Source organism: Elgaria multicarinata, chromosome 12 (assembly GCF_023053635.1).
Source record: "Elgaria multicarinata webbii isolate HBS135686 ecotype San Diego chromosome 12, rElgMul1.1.pri, whole genome shotgun sequence".
Classification (NCBI taxonomy): Eukaryota; Metazoa; Chordata; class Lepidosauria; order Squamata; family Anguidae; genus Elgaria; species Elgaria multicarinata.
In genome coordinates this window covers 21,527,501-21,543,206 of record NC_086182.1, presented here as the reverse complement: position 1 = coordinate 21,543,206, position 15,706 = coordinate 21,527,501, and the positions used below count along the sequence as shown (strand labels likewise).

Below are 15,706 nucleotides of genomic sequence, written 5' to 3'. Positions count from 1 at the left end.
ATGGCCATTACATCAGGTAATGGTGATGTAGGAGACCCTCCAGCTGAGGCCCCAGAAAGCCACTTCCAGACAGAATTGACAATACTGGGCAAGGTGGTCAATACTGGGCTAGAGAGCCAGTGTGGTGCAGTGGTCAGAGTGTTGGATTGGAACTCTCAGCCATGAAGCTCACTGGGTAACTTTGTACCAGCCACAAACTCTCAGCCTAACTTACCTCATAGGGATATTGTGAGGATAAAATGGAGATGAAGAGAACCGTGTAAGTTGCTTTGGGTTCCTTGCAAGATGGTGGGTGGGAGGGTGGGAGGGTGGATATAAATGTAATAATACAATAAAAATTAATAAATAAAATAGTCTGACCAAGGGAAGAGCTGAAGGTCAGTTTCAGAGCACCTGCTTTATATACAGAAGGTTCTAGTCTCCATCCCTGCCATCTCCGCTTTGAGGAACAAGGATCAGGAAATGAGAAAGAACCTCTGTTTACACCAGGGAGCCACCATGAGTCAAAGCAGGCAGTACTGGATTAGATGGACAAATAGTCTGACCTGGCATGACTCCATCTTCTTAGAGATGGAACAGTTTGTGGTGCCTGGTTGTCTGAAAATAGTCAGATAATGGACAGAAGTTCCCATAACACAGGATGGCTCTAAAGAACTAATAGACCCCATGGTCCTCATAATCTTGGGGATGGATGGACAGATGGCTCCTTATGTTACCAATCGAAAGACATTGCGCAACAATTCCATCTTTCCCTTTTAAATGGATTTTCTGCAATAAGACAAAAATAGTGGTGGGGAAAGATGAGAGGGTCGCAAATGGAAAATGGTGATGTCTGGACACACACAGAGACCATGCAATTCCATGAACGAGGCAGGGTGGTTGCACCATCAAAGCCTTGGAAGAAGGGACTGGCTGTTATAACATTCCTATTGGAACCCACTCAAATTAGGAGAGAGGCTATGGAAACATTCTTTGGAATATGGATGCTTAATTGTTGTTGCTTGTTCTAGGGCTGAGAGCTGGCACACACAAAAAAAGAGGTCCAAGGTATCACACTCTCTGCAGCTAGCTGGCATCTCTATGTTACAATTGGCCATGCTGATTGTAGACTTGGTGGGGCTGGAAGAAATGTAGTGGCACTCATACTGGCCCTTAACCCAGAAATAGAATGGAGAGGGGAAGCCATCTTGAATAAAGAGGAGTGTCTTGACTCCCCAAGGAACAATCTTTTCTTCATTATTATTTCTCACACTTGTTTGAAAGAGTGCTCTCCTACTATTTCCAGACCTTGTCTTATAGCTTCCATCCCTGGTGAATCATAGAATAGCAGAGTTGGAAGGGGCCTACAAGGCCATCTAGTCCAACCCCCTGCTCAATGCAGGAATCCACCCTGTCAGGTTGATCCTCTGTGGCATGTCTGTTACCAGTACCTGCCTCAGATTAGGTGGTGCATCAGATACCTTAGATGGAGAGACTAACATTATCAGACTGTTAGGTCAACTGTGCCTTATGCTAGATATGGAGAAAGTGGATACAGAAACATTTTTCTCCCTCTCTTAGGACCGTCAAGAACCATCTGTCTCAACCTTGGGTTCCCAGATGTTGTTGGCCTACAACCTTGGCCCTTTAAATGCCATTGGACAACATCTGGGGACCCAAATTGGGGAAAGCCAATCTAGAACATGGGGTCCTCCAATGACAGTGGTCAGCTGGAGATTCAGGACCATCAGAAGGAAGGACTTTTTCGAACAGCATGTCATTCATATGTAGAACCTACTGCCATGACATGTAGCATAAGGATCACTAGCTTAGATGGCTTTCAAAGAGGATTGGACAAACTCATGGAGTAGGATCAGTTTTCCGACGGTTACTAGTCATGAGGGCTATAAGCATCCTCCTTTGGAGGCAGTAGAATATGCCCCTGAGCACCAGGTACTGAAGAGCAACTATTGGAGAGGACTATTGCATTTATGTCAGCTTGTGGACTTCCCAGAGACAACTGGCTGGTCACCATTTTGGAAAATATACTGCTGGGATTGATTTATTTTTAGTCTGATCTAGCTATGTTCTAATGTTCTTCTGTTGGACCTCTTGAGTTGCAGTGTTCTTCAGCTCATTCTGAAGATGAGATTTGCCCCATCATTTGCATTCCATCAGTTTCTGTACAAGGGTAATGGTGCCATCAATGGAAAAATTCTTATTCTTTTTCCCTTCCTAAGAAATATCTCAGGTATACTTACCACCCCCACCTCCACCAATGCCAAGGTCAGTTGCAAGGTAATGGTAGAATGACCTCCATTTCCTTAGAGTTAGCATTCCTTGAGTACAAGCCCCTTATTTTCATTCATGTGGGGCTTCGAATAAGCCAGGCACCTAGATTTAATGCTGAAATCACTCCTCCTTCTACCTTGAGGCTGGTGCTCTCTGTTAATTTAGTAACAGATTTGCATTTTTATCACTTTCTCGGCTTAACTGATGAACATTAATTCCATGCAAGTTTCTCCGATTGCTGGATACTTAATTATTTGGCCAAAACCTTCCGCAGAGAGAACTTTGTGCTATAAAAAGGGCCATTTCCGTCTTGATCTATTTTAGTCCTTTTCAGTAGAAAATGGGGAAAAAAGAAAAGAAAAGAAGAAGCAGGATTGATCCCTGAAGCAGCTCTTGGCCTGTGACTCAATGGCAGAATAAGAAGAATGAGTGAATAATCTGTCTGATTTCTTTAGCTGACGAACGTCAGATCCATTTTTATATTCAAGTCTGTCGACACTGCAACACATTTCATCTTTGCCTCCGTTCATCAACTGCTATTCTGTTCCTTTCCATCACTCTTGCGCTTCATTAAAAAAAAGAAAAGAAAAGGCAAAGGAGGGTGTAGGGAGAGAACTTGTGCAGAAATAGTTGTTCTTATCACTGTTTTGGAAACTGAAACACTGGGTGATGATGAGTATTTATCACTGGGCAGAAATCTACGTCTGCATTAGGTACTGTTACAGAAAGGTAGATGAAAGATGGATGCATCACTTGGCAGGAGAAAAGACAATGCCCGCTGGGCTTCTTCAAAGAGGTTAAAGGTCATGTGAGATGTGGTGACATGTTTAAAAAGTGATAGCATTGGTTAAAAGAGGATTCATCAAATGGAGCCCGCCTGCCCCCTCCTCCTGCCCTTCCTCTGTCTTGAGAGATGGTATCTGCCCAAGTGTTGACCTCAGTTTAGCTTGACTTGAATGAGGTGAGATAGAAGAGAGATGGTGAACATAAGACCCAAGAGGGCTGAGGGTGTGTGTGTGTGTGTGTGTGTGTATGTATGAGAGAGAGAGAGAGAAAGAGAGAGAGGAGGAGGAGGAGGAGGTGGAGGAGGAGGAGGAGGAGGACATGTCCATAAACCCCTACTTTTCATAATCTGGAAAAATCTTAATCTTTTCAACTTTACTTCCTTCAACATCCTGATTACAGAGAAAAAAAGCTATGAGGAAGGAAAAGACGAAGGCTCACAAATGATGACACACCTAGAAAAAACAGTGTTTTTTTTCAGTTCTCATGGTTTCAAAACTAATCTAGTGAATTCTTCCTTTTGTTTTTATTAGGCTGACTTGATGTTTTGAATGTTTAGAACTCACTCTCTTGAGATCATTCTAACTGGCTGAAAGACCTGTTACCAAATGTCCTCACACATAGGCGTACATCAGCGGACGTGTGTTCACATGTACCCAACCAACCTGGAAATATAAGGGTGTTTTTTTTTGCACCTGGTAGGTAGACCAGCTGTCTCCAACTTGGTGCCCTCCATATATTTTGGACTACAACTCCCAGGATTCTGGAACATTGGGAGTTGAAGTCCAAACATCAGGAGGGCAGCAAGTTGGGAAAAGCTGTTGTTCCTTCTGTTTGTACACAGTCCACTTTGTTAAAGTGAAAAAGTGGAGTTTTTGTATCCTTTCAGTGCATCCTTATGGGGTTAGTTCAGGTGGCAGTGGGGGCTGGTAACTCTGATGTCAGTGGGGCGGTGAATCTGCTCTGAGTTTCAGTCAGAACGGTAAAGGCACTATCCAAGGTGCTGAATGTATTCAGGAGATAGAGTTCAACACCTTGGATAGCTCCTTTGGAGCATTGGCTGGTTCTGACTGAAACCCGGAGCGGAATCTCTATTCCATTGACATCAGGAGCCACCAGCCTCCACTGTAAGAAAAGAGTGACTGTTCCACAAAAGCCCCTGCATTACTTGATTCCTCCTCCTCTTCCTCCTCCTCCTCTTGGTTCCTCTCCTTCCAGGTTAGGGTGACAGCCCACAATCAGCCCACATGCCACCTGACTTCAGACAGTCTGGAATATGTCAACTGTGAATGCTAATGCAAGATATTACTTTCATATCAAACATACCTTCTAGTCTTGAGTGGTTTTCCGCCCCCAAACCAATTTAACACCATTTTTTGCAGGTCTTGAGACTTAACAGTTTAGCATTGGTGTGCGTGTGCGTTTTTAATTTCTGTATCTCCCTGGCATGGTGGCGCTACGTTTATAATAACTAAAAAAGAAAGGGCGGGGAGTCTTGTTTATTGATATGCAAATGTCAAGTGTGACCAGGGAAGAAGGCAGCTGCCAGGGCTTTTTAATTACCTGGGTGGTGAAGGGGGCGGCCCCCCAGTCCTGCCCTTAATGAGTTGTGGCAGAAGTTAGCAGATGACACTCACCAGCTCATTAGCCTTTTTGGGGACACCTCCCTCCCACCCCGTCCTCGCAATCAGGCTCACCAACTATCAAGAGCAGTGAGTGTACTCCGTATGTAAGTCGGCAGCTTTGCCCAAAAAACAATGGTTACAAAGCACGGGGAGATCAATTTAGGTCAGGTCTGGGAAACCCTTTTTATGTTCAGGGCCACATTCCTTCAGGGGGTAATTTTCCAGGGGATAGTGGGTGGAGCTAAACTCAGAACTGGGTGGAGCTAGTCCGAAGTGGGAGGGGCCAGCTTCCCCCTCCTTCTTTCTGTCACCCTCTTCTCTCTCTCTCTCTCTCTCTCTCTCTGCTATCCCTTCTGTAACTCTCTCTGTTATCCCTTCTCTCTCTCTCTCTCTCTCACGTTGGCCACTGTGTGAACAGAATGATGAATGGGCCATTAGTCAGATCCATCATGAACTCTTACGTTCACGATAGCTTGACTTGGATATGATTTTATAGAATGCTAAATGCTAATTTTATAGAATGCTATCCGTACCCGAGGCAGCTTTCATTGTTGTTGGGAACTGCCCAAAGAACTTCCACGGGAGGTGGCACATAGCCATCAGGATTGGTAGCCATTGATAAGCCTTCTCCTCCTAGCACATCCAACGGAGAAGCATGATGGGACTTGTAAGGACGGGGAAAACATCTGAAGAACCACAAACTGCCCAGCCCTGTTCTCCAGGGATGTAACCTTTTCGAGGGGCTCTTTTCCACTCACTGGCTTCCCAGAAACACGTGTACTCTCTTACCCACGTGACGATGTTTGCTAGCGGAGACCACACGCACTCACCCTCGGAAATCTCAGGTGTGCGACGTTCTCCTCTCCCCGCGCCCTGAAGTATTGTTACTGGTTTTTTTCCAGGCGTTCTAACCAATCCGGCAGGGTGCCGGGTTCGAATGTTACCCCGCTGGGTCTGGTGCTGACCTCACGAGGATCTATAGGGGGAGATAAAATCGTGTGTGTGTGTGTGTGTGTGTGTGTGTGTGTGTGTGTGAGAGAGAGAGAGAGAGAGAGAGAGAGAGAGAGAGAGAGAGAGAGAGAGAGAGACCCCACTGTTTGCACGTGGGAGCAGGGGCGGAGGATGAGCGGAACAGAGAGCGCGTGCCTCCGGCGCCGCCGCCGTCTCGCCGCCAAATAGCTCTCCGTTCATTCCCTCCAACCTGCAACCCCACCCCGGCCAGCGCCGCCGCCTCGCGCGTCCTCTCCTGCCGAGGCAGCAGGTCGGTGTCTCTTTAAGCGGCCGCGGGAGGGAGGGCTCAGCCAGCCGCCCGCCTGACAATGGGCCGGGGCAGCTGAGTTGGAGCAAGTTCCACGGCGCGGCGGCTGCGGCGGGCGCAACAGCGGCTACCCTATCGTCGCGCCCAGCCGGGCTGGCCCCATCCCGGCGCGCCGGCCGCAGCAGCGAGGCGCTGGAGAGGGAGAGGGAGAGAGAGAGAGGGGTGGGTGGGGGAGAGAGACACCCGCACGCACGGAGTTCTTGCAGGAGTGCGCTGGGAAGGCTGGAGCCGCGGTGGCCATGAGTTGATTTCCGAAACTGCTGGAGCCTTGCCTGGATCGCGGGTCTCCTCCCTCCCTCTCCCTCCCTCTCCCCCTCCCCCCACCACGAGGTCCCTCCCCTCTTTCACCCGAGCACCGCCTCCTTCCTCCCTCCCGACTCGGCTGGGGGCAGGTCCCGGGAGCCGATCGCCTGCGCCCCCCCCCCCTCCCCGCGCCACCGCGCTCCTCCGCGCGCCGGCTCCGCTCTCTCGCGGCGAGAAGGATCTCTAACCCCCACCCACCGCTCCACACACACACACACACACCTACTCCCCTGCTGTGGATGCGCGACTCTGGAGGAGCTTGAGCCATGCGGCGGAGCTTTCCGCTTTGGCTCCGGAGCTTGCTGTGCTTCTGGACGGCCTTGGTGGGACCCACTGCAGGTAAGAGGCGCTTCTTAAAAGGGGTGGGGTGGGGAGTTCCTCCCAGCGACGGATCTTTTTCTCCCGGCTTGCTTCCCCCTAACCCCCCACTCTCCCCCTACAAAGAAAACCACCCCGAAAGCTCCCGGGAGAGAGATGCTGGGGGTGGGCATCCCCTCGCCTGGCAGACCTGGGCGGCAGGAGAGCGTGCAGTTTCGGTCTCCGCCCGCGATCGGGATGCTTTGGGGAGGTGTCCCTTTGCAGGGAGCCCAGAGAGCCTGCAGCCGATCCGGCAACGACTGCGTGGATCCCTAGCCCTGGGAGTTTGGTGGCGAGTCTCTTCCCTGTGGGGGCTGCGCGTGCGTCCCTCCCCCCCCCCACATGACTGGGAAAGCAAACGCTGAGCCTCTTGTGGCGAGGATGGATTTTTGTGACGGGAGAGTTTCAAGTCTGGTAGCCAAGGTTGCTCGGTGTTAATGAACATCTTCCAGGAAGAGAGTGAAGAGAAGATGCCAGCTCTGCGTGGGTCCTCTCTGGTTTGGCCGTGGCCCATGTCCCCCTCTTCCCTCCCTCCTTGCCTTTTGCCATCTTGACAAGGGGCTGCGTTCCACCCCACTCCTGACACGCTGGCGGTTGCTTCGCAGATCATCCGATATGACCTGTATATACAGGGGGCTTCTGTCTTTTCCTCCCCTCCTGGAGCCCTCCAGAGGTGTTGGACTACAAGTCCCAGCATCCCCAGCCAGCTACGGGACTTGTAGTCCAACACCTCCGGAGGGCCCCAGGTGGGAAGGAAAAAGCTGGTTTAGAGGCTGGCCTGAAACACGGGTACCGATTTGTCTCGGATGTGAAAGCCTCCCTGTAGTTGATCCCGTGTAATATGTTCACGGCATGTGCACACGCAGGGAAGAAGCGGCACAGCATGTCAACTAGGGTGGGATGCGACGCGCACGTGCTGTGGCAGTTGTGCTCTCCCTGTCAAAAAAATGGCCCTGATCCTTTAGGCGCATGTCCCCAACGTGCGGCCTTGTGGAGTCCCCCCTCCCCCTCCCGTGTTGCCCAGAATGGAGTGCGAGGCTGTGTGTACAGAGAGTCCTGGCCTGGCCTTACCCCAGAGGTTCTTCTGCCTTGCACTTTTCATGGAGGTAACAGATGGGCCTGTGTGTGATAAAAGAAGCTCACGCAGGGCATGTGTGGCCGACTGCAGGCTAGCCACAGCTGATAGACTGTCAGCTGGAGCTTGACTCACCTTTCAGATCCTTAACAATTGAAGACCCCGGGCCTGGCTGATATTAGTACAGTTTGCCTTTGCAAGCTTTGTACCAGTCACCTTCTCTCTCTCTCTCTCTCTCTCTCTCTGTGTGTGTGTCTGTGTCTCTGCTAGAGACAGCGCTAACATTGTCTGGATATGTTCTTAATTTGCCTCCCTCCCATGATCTCGGTTGCCTCTTTTTTTTTTTTGTGAAACGAGGAAACAAAAATCCCTAGTCCGCAAACTCTCTCAAAATCTGTCCACTAGAGGAGGCATCAAGATGCTCCATGGGGGAAAAAAACCCACCACTGTGTGGATGAAGTGAAAGGCTTGGAACTGCTAGAGATGAAATGACTGCGTGTCTTTTTAAGCAAAATCTGAAACTGCAAAGCGTGCAGTGCAGTACCAATGAACAACAGCAATAAATCAGAGCAAGAATAAAACTGAATGATGGAAAGGATGTGTTTTTAAGTCTGTAATTTATTTATTTATTTTATTATTATTATTATTATTATTATTATTATTATTGTTATTTAAAAATATTCTTCTGTTTTGAATTCAGGCACAAATTTGGGGAAGGACTACACTGAGGTTCAATCCCCCACCCACCCACCTGTCTGCACCCCAATCTGATTTTTGTCCACAAAGACATTTATTTATTTATTAACACTAAGGTTTGCATGCTTTTGTATTTGAGGCTGTTTCTGTTGAGGGAAGGGGAATATAAGATTTGTGAGATTCCTAGAATTTTATAGTTGGACGATGCCTTTCCACACTGCATTCTTACTTGAACGTTCTTCCCTTGATGGAAATTTAGATGCAGCGACTGACAGTATCACCCTTGTAGGAAAGGAGCAGCAGAGTTCGCTTAAGTGCAGATCCATGTGTCTGGGGACAGAGGTCCTGACCGAGTTAGCCTTTATTAGATTGAAGTATGGTAAATCGGTGAATTCGGCATGGCTGTTGCTATTGCTTTGCTCCAGCTGTTCCACACGGTGAGCATTGGAGGAATGCTTTCGGCTGAACGACTGTGGCGGCTGAAGAATCATGCCAAGCGAAAAAACATGATGGATTCACATTTGAAATGTTTTGGGAGTAATGGAGCTGATTTTCTTCATAGCACAATGCATCCAGCTGAGAGCAGGCATGCTGGCAACTGAAGCCGACAGAATGCACCGCTCATGAGCTGTGTTGCTGCTTAGCTGCGTGCTTGTTATAAGATCAGCAGAGAGGAGCGCGTACCAGTTCGTTAATGTTTGGGAGTAGAAAGGATGCTGTGTGAACACCTGATGAGAACAACTAGAAGGCAAACTTATTCAAAACGTTACCTTAACTCTTGGCAGGGCCGAAAGCTCTTAGAAAGCCCATCTCAATGTGGTGTTCTCCAGATGTTTTGGACTATATCTCCCAGCATTCCTGACTGTTCACCTTGCTGGCTGGAGCTGATGGGACTTCAAATCAAAAACATCTGGAGATCAGGTGGAGGAAGGCTGCTCTATGACCTTCCTTAAGGAGGTATTCTTGGGGAAAAGGTTAGCATCAAAGAACTTGCCATCAGAGAAAGCATTAGCTGAAACTAGGGGTGTGCACGGACCCCCCGTTCCACCCCGCGGGCCGATCCGAAATTTTTGGGTTGGCCCGCTCCGCTCCACCCATACTCCGCTCCTCTTCGCCACGGAACTCAGGCTCCGAATCGGAGCTCCGCAGTGGAGGGGAGTGGTGCCAGGTAAGGCCGGGAGAGGAGGCCGGGAGGTTCCCAATGGTAAGGGACCAAGGGAGAGGGGGGCCTTACCTGCCTCCGTCCGCGGTCCGTCGGTGTCTTCAATTGAGCCCACGGTTCAACCAGTCTGGTTGAACCGCGGGCTCAATTGAAGATGCCGACGGACCGCGGACGGAGGCAGGTAAGGGAGAGGAGGGCGGGGGTGTTACCGGGTCCTGCCACCGTCGCTGCCCATGCGGCGACGGCGGCAGAGCCTGGTAAGGGACCAAAGGAGAGGGACCAAGGGAGAAGGGGGCCTTACCTGCCTCCGTCTACGGTCCGTTGGCGTCTTCAGTTGAGCCCGCAGTTCAACCAGGAAGTCTGGGCCGCAAGTGCGGCCTAGACTTCCTGGTTGAACCGCGGGCTCAATTGAAGAAGCCAACGGACCGCAGATGGACTCAGGTAAGGGAGAGGAGGGCGGGGGAGGGTTACCGGGCCCTGCCGCTGTCGCCACATGGGCGACAGCGACAGCGGCAGGGCCCGCTAAACCCCACTTACCTTTCCAGCAGAGCTCCGGATTGAGGCGAAGGAGCCGCCTTCACCTTGATCCTCTTCGCCCCGCTCCGCCGGCCCCCCAATCCTCTTCGCCTCCGCCTTAAGGGCAGGCGAAGCCCCCCACTCCGCTTCTAATTCGCCGGTCCGATTAGAAGCGCAGCACATCCCTAGCTGAAACCCTGGGCACAATTTCTTGGGAGTAAGCCCTAGTACAGTCAAATAAATATATCTAAGACTATTGTACCATGAGAATCATTTGTCCTTGGACTCCCAACTCCCATCATCCCTGATGACTGGCTGGGGCTGATGGAGTCCAACAACATCTGGAGGGCCCAGATTCCCCACCACTGGCCTAGGCAATAAAATCTGGGTTCCAGTCTCTCTGAAAGACACAGCTTCTGAAAGAATAGGAGTCCTTCTAATCCCAAAAAAGTGGTTCTTCTCACTGAAGGCCATTTCATACATTGTTGGGCCCAACCTAGGTTTGCCATCAAGGGGATCATGACGCGTTACATGCACTTGCGTGTAACTGAGCCCTGGTGTCATTTGTTTAAAATTAGAAGCCAATTCAAGGATAGGAATTTCGGCCCAGGCCAGTCATCAAAGATGATGGGAGTTGGGAGTCCAAGGATGAATGATTCTCATGGTGCAATAGTTTTAGGTATATTTATGTGATGTACAGCATGGGTCAAACCTGCATAATCATTGTTAAATTGCTTCCATCTGTATTTCGTGAATTGTCAGTGTATTTCATTCCTTCATTCTATGGTTATTGAATTCAGTGGGTTTACTCTAAATATGACTACGTCTGGATCCACCCCTTTGGATGCTTTCTTTAATTCTAAAGGGATGGAGGAAACAGCTGAATAGCCATACTTCTCATATGCTATCATTAGTACAGGCAGAAGTTCTTACAGCTCTCTTGTTCTTCTACAGTGACATCATTTTCGCATGCCACGGCCTCTCTAAGAATGGCCTGGGGCAGCCTTCCTGAACCCGCTGCCCTTCAGATGTTTAGGACATCAACTCCCATCCAACGTGGCCAGTGGTCACAAGTTCTGGGAGTTGTAGTCCAAAACAGCTGGCGGGCACCAGGTTCAGGGAGGCTGGTCCAGGTGCTGGCAAGAATGTGTTTGCCCAAGGAAGACCAAGGAATTTGCTTCTGCCCATAATCACCTGCCAGAAAGCTTCAAAGAAGAATGATGACCAGGGCATTCAAGGCAGCTCTTCAAGAAGTTCCTTGTGTCTGGCTATGTGTAGCCATGTACATGGTTTCATGCTGCCTGACACCATACCCTGTCCCCAGAGTTAAAAGGGGATTAAGTTCAGTGTGTGTTTGTGTGTGTGTGCATTTTTACATGTCATTGCCATCAGATGCTGGTGTCAGATTCTAGGGATATAACAATGCTTTGAAGTTCTTAATTTTTGATGAGCATTTTTTGTGAGGGGTGGGGAGTGGAGGCTGAGTTTACCATCTGGTGGTTAGATTAGGCCATATATATATACCTTCCACTAGGATTTCATACTTCAGCATGCTAATGGAAGTTAGCTTGACTTTTTCTTGTTTCAAAGGGCCTTTGTTTCCTCCTCTTCCTCTTCTTCTTCTTCTTCCTCCTCCTCCTCCTCCTCCTTCTTTCTTCTTCTTTGCTGCAGTGAAATCTTCCTCGACTTAATGCCCCCCCCCCATGTCCTGAGCTTTCCCAACCTGGTGCCTCCCAGTATTTTGGATTACAACTCCCACCAGCCCCAGCCAGCATGGCCAATAGTCAGGGATGATATGAGCTGTAGTATACAACATATGGAGGGCATCAGCTCAGCTGGGGGAGGGGCAAATCTGGCCCTTTGGGCCTGCCCAGAGGGTCACTCCCCACTTTCCCCTGACTATCTATTGTTTGGTATTTTCCTGGCTTCTGTGCAATCTTTTTCCTCCGTTTTAAATGAATAGAATCCTGTCCTAAGGCTTAGTTACAAACACTAAAAGCTTTCAGCTCGAATATGCTGGTATTTTTGATTCTTTGGATGCATTACTTTTGCCTTTGGCCCCACCAACCATGAATGGAGCCCCCTGAATGCTCCTATGAAATCGAATTGGACCCTTGGGCAATGGACCTGCATTTGTCCCGGCCCCGTAAAAGACCTGGACTGGGCTTCAGAGGCTGGCATGGCAGCAAGGATTCTGAATCCAGGAGTTGGCTTTTTAACAACGATTATAGCACAAGACGCCTTGTATGGCAGTGTAGGGCACATGAATCCTCCACAAGGTTTGATGGGATCCTCATCAAACCATGAAGTTGCCTTTTGGTCCATTGGCCATGTTGGGTCTGGAGCATTGGTGTTGGCCAACCATCAAGAGAATTGCAGTAATGGTTCCCTTGTACCATGCATTGGGTTGGAAGGTGGAGAGGATGGAGCAACCAAATACACCGGGAGGGTAGCAGGTTAGAGAAGGCAGCTCTAGATCTCCCTGTTACCTGCATGCTGTAAGATAACGTAACATTTTGTGCCTATCCTTTCACAAATACTTGAAGTTCCTCACTTTTTCTCCCCTGTAAAGCTGTCTAGATAATTGAGGCCAGACAGTGCTTGGCTGTGTCACTTGCTAAGAAGGATTTTTCCCCCTGTATTTTTTTTTTAACATCTTGGCGTTTGGCAGAACTGCAGCTTTTCAATTTCATATGGTGGCAGATGATGCTGGTGGGAGGTGAGGGGGAGGACGGAAATGGCACCAGCGGATTCCTCGACAGTTGCTGCTGGCTGCTACTGTTTGCGTCATCTTTGGGAGTTGTTGTGATCCTTATATGGGCAGATCCTAGGTCAAATTCTGCTAAGGGAGGAAGCGTCTGCACCGTCTTAGTTGGAGTCATTAGGACAGACTGCTGGGAAGCTGCTGGATTTGAAAGCCGTAGGTTGGAAATTTGAGTATGCAGGGAATATGTTTGCAACTTGTACGATCAGGCTTCTGCAGCAGATCTCAAAATGTTTTCATAAAGTGTTTGATGACTCTGTAAAAGGACAAGCCATGCCTGGTACCATTTATTTGCTTGTTTAAGTATTTATTATTAACATCTGTACATGGCTGTCAGCCAGGGAACAACAAAGCAGGACATGGTGCAACAGCACCCTCCCGCCCATGTTCCCCAGCAACTGGTGCACACAGGCTTACTGCCTCAAATACTAGAGATAGCACACAACCATCAGGGCTAGTAGCCATTAATAGCCTTTGCCTCCAGGAATTTATCCAACCCCCTTTTAAAGCCGTCTAAATTGGTGGCCATCACTACATCTTGTGGTAGTGAGTTCCATAATTTAATTATGCACTGTGTGAAGAAGTCTTTCATTTTATTTGTCCTGGATCTCCCAGCAATCAGCTTCACAGGATGAACCCGGGTTCTAGTATTTTGAGAGAGGGAGAAAAATGTCTCCTTACCCACATTTTCCATAGACCTTTCGGACATGCTCAGCAGATGGTTCTTTGTGGGTAATTGTGCCCTCAAAAGGGGTTCTCCTGCAGATCTTAGTACTCAGGAAGGTTTAGAGCAAGATAGGCAGTCCATTAGATAGCCGGGTCCTAATTTGTTCAGGGCTTTAAAGGTTAAGACCAACATCTTGAATGGAGTCCACAAAGCAAATGGCAGCCAATGCAGGTCTTTGAAGACAGATGTAATATGGTCCCAATGCACCGTTAAGCAGTGTGGCTGCCACATTTTACACCCATAGAAGCACCTGGAAACTCTTCAAAGGTCATGTAGAGCACATCCTATTTCATAAAGAGGGGTACATTCCATGTGCACACCCACACACCCTATGTGTGGTTGCTTCTTAAATGCTCTGCAGTGGAGCGGGAAGGTCAGCTAGCAAGCCTCCTTATACCAGGTTAGAATGTTTGTTCACCTAGTGTACCACTTCCTCCAAGTGGGGCCATCCAGACGTGTTGAAGTATAATACAACCCAACCACCACATATGTCCAACGTATGTCCAACGCTTTCAGAGGGCACCAATTTGAGGAATTGCCAATATTGTTTACTTTTGAGTTGGCAGCTTATCTGAAGGGCTTCAGGCAGGGCCAATGGTCTTTCCCATCTCCTGCTACCTGGCTCTTCGAAAGCATTTTTTTTGGGGGGGGGGGAATGTTCACACATTCCCAAACTTGTGATCGCATTCCAAAAATGTGTTGTTGTCATTTTAAAAAAATGTACACTTTGAAGTGTGCATTTTTTAACAGCAACATCAAAACTCAACCCATTTTGGACTCAATGGCCTTATAGGTCCCTTCGAACTCTACTATTCTATGATTCATGCTTTAATCAATAGAGGGAAAGTGCACACTTTCAAAGAAATACAAACACACATTTCCCATTTCTGCGCATGGTTCCCATTTGGAATGTCCAATGTTCCTGAAAGACAGATTGGCAACTAAAATAGGCTTGAGCCAAACTGAGCTTCAAAGTAATGTTCAGAGAATTTTGATGAACTCAAACATCCCTGCTTCTCCCATCCTTATGGCAGGGTGTTGGACCCTTACTGTCCCCAAATGACCACTGCTGAGTCCTGTTCCCACCAGATGTTGCTTTTCTTTTGGACTCTGGGATTGGAAGTTGGTAGCCACTTTCCTTGTAGTCAGAGCCACAGAGTGAGGCATTTTTAAACAGTGGTTGCCCCGTTAACCTTACTGCCGATGAGAACATGACATGAGTTGAAATTAGCCTAACTGGATGTCCTACAGGTGTGTTGGACTACATCTCCCAGCATTCCTGATCATTGGCCATGCTGTCTGGGGATGATGGAAATTGAAGTCCAACACGTATGGAGGACACCTGGTTGGTGTAGGGTGGGTTTCAGCCTGCCCAGTGTTGAAAACTGAGACAACACTGAAACACTGAATTCAAAACTGACAAAATAATGTCATCAGTGTTCATTGAGAGATAAGGACGATAAAATACCTCATCCACCAAATAGTGTTATGAAATCATAATTCTGGAAAGTCTGTTAGGGTCCTGAGGGATCATGATTTATGTTCATTGAAACAAATTCTTTTTTGTCGCCTGCAGGACAAAAAGGTCTGTTGTGGTTTTCAAGTTCTGTCTCCTTTCGTGTGCATTTAGGACAGTGACCTTAACTGATCTTGAATTGCAAAGAGTGGGGATAACTCTCCTTTCCTCTTCCCTTGGTGTAAGGAGGCGGTTGCCTCTTGTATGCTCAGAACTAGCAGCTTGCTTTGTTAGGCGTCAATGTACAAAGCTCGGCCGAAATTTAGAAAAATCGTTGTGCGTCACAGAAGTGTCACATGGAACATGATGTGGATGTTACTCCAGAAAGACTGAAGACCGTCTTCCGAAGAAAGCGTTCTTTTCACTGTCTAGCTCCTTCCTATCTCTCCTCTCTCATCTCACACTATTGCCCCGCTCGTGCTCTTCGCTCCTCTGATGCCATGTTTCTCACCTGCCCAAGGGTCTCTCTACTTCCCTTACTCGGCTTCGTCCATTTTCTTCTGCTGCCCCTTACGCCTGGAACGCTCTTCCAGAACATTTGAGAACTACAAGTTCAATCGCAGCTTTTAAAGCTCAGCTAAAAACTTTTCTTT

At 48.5% G+C, this 15,706-nt stretch overlaps 1 protein-coding gene across 1 annotated transcript in view; it reads left to right on the top strand.

The window, feature by feature from the left end:
• Positions 1–6,460: 6,460 nt before the first annotated feature.
• Positions 6,461–15,706, top strand: part of ROBO3 (roundabout guidance receptor 3) — a 167,833-nt gene continuing 158,587 nt past the window's right edge. Inside the window, exon 1 of the mRNA XM_063139600.1 lies at positions 6,461–6,639. Coding sequence (XP_062995670.1) covers positions 6,567–6,639 — 73 coding nt within the window. The 5' untranslated portion in view covers positions 6,461–6,566. The remainder of the gene's footprint in view (positions 6,640–15,706) is intronic.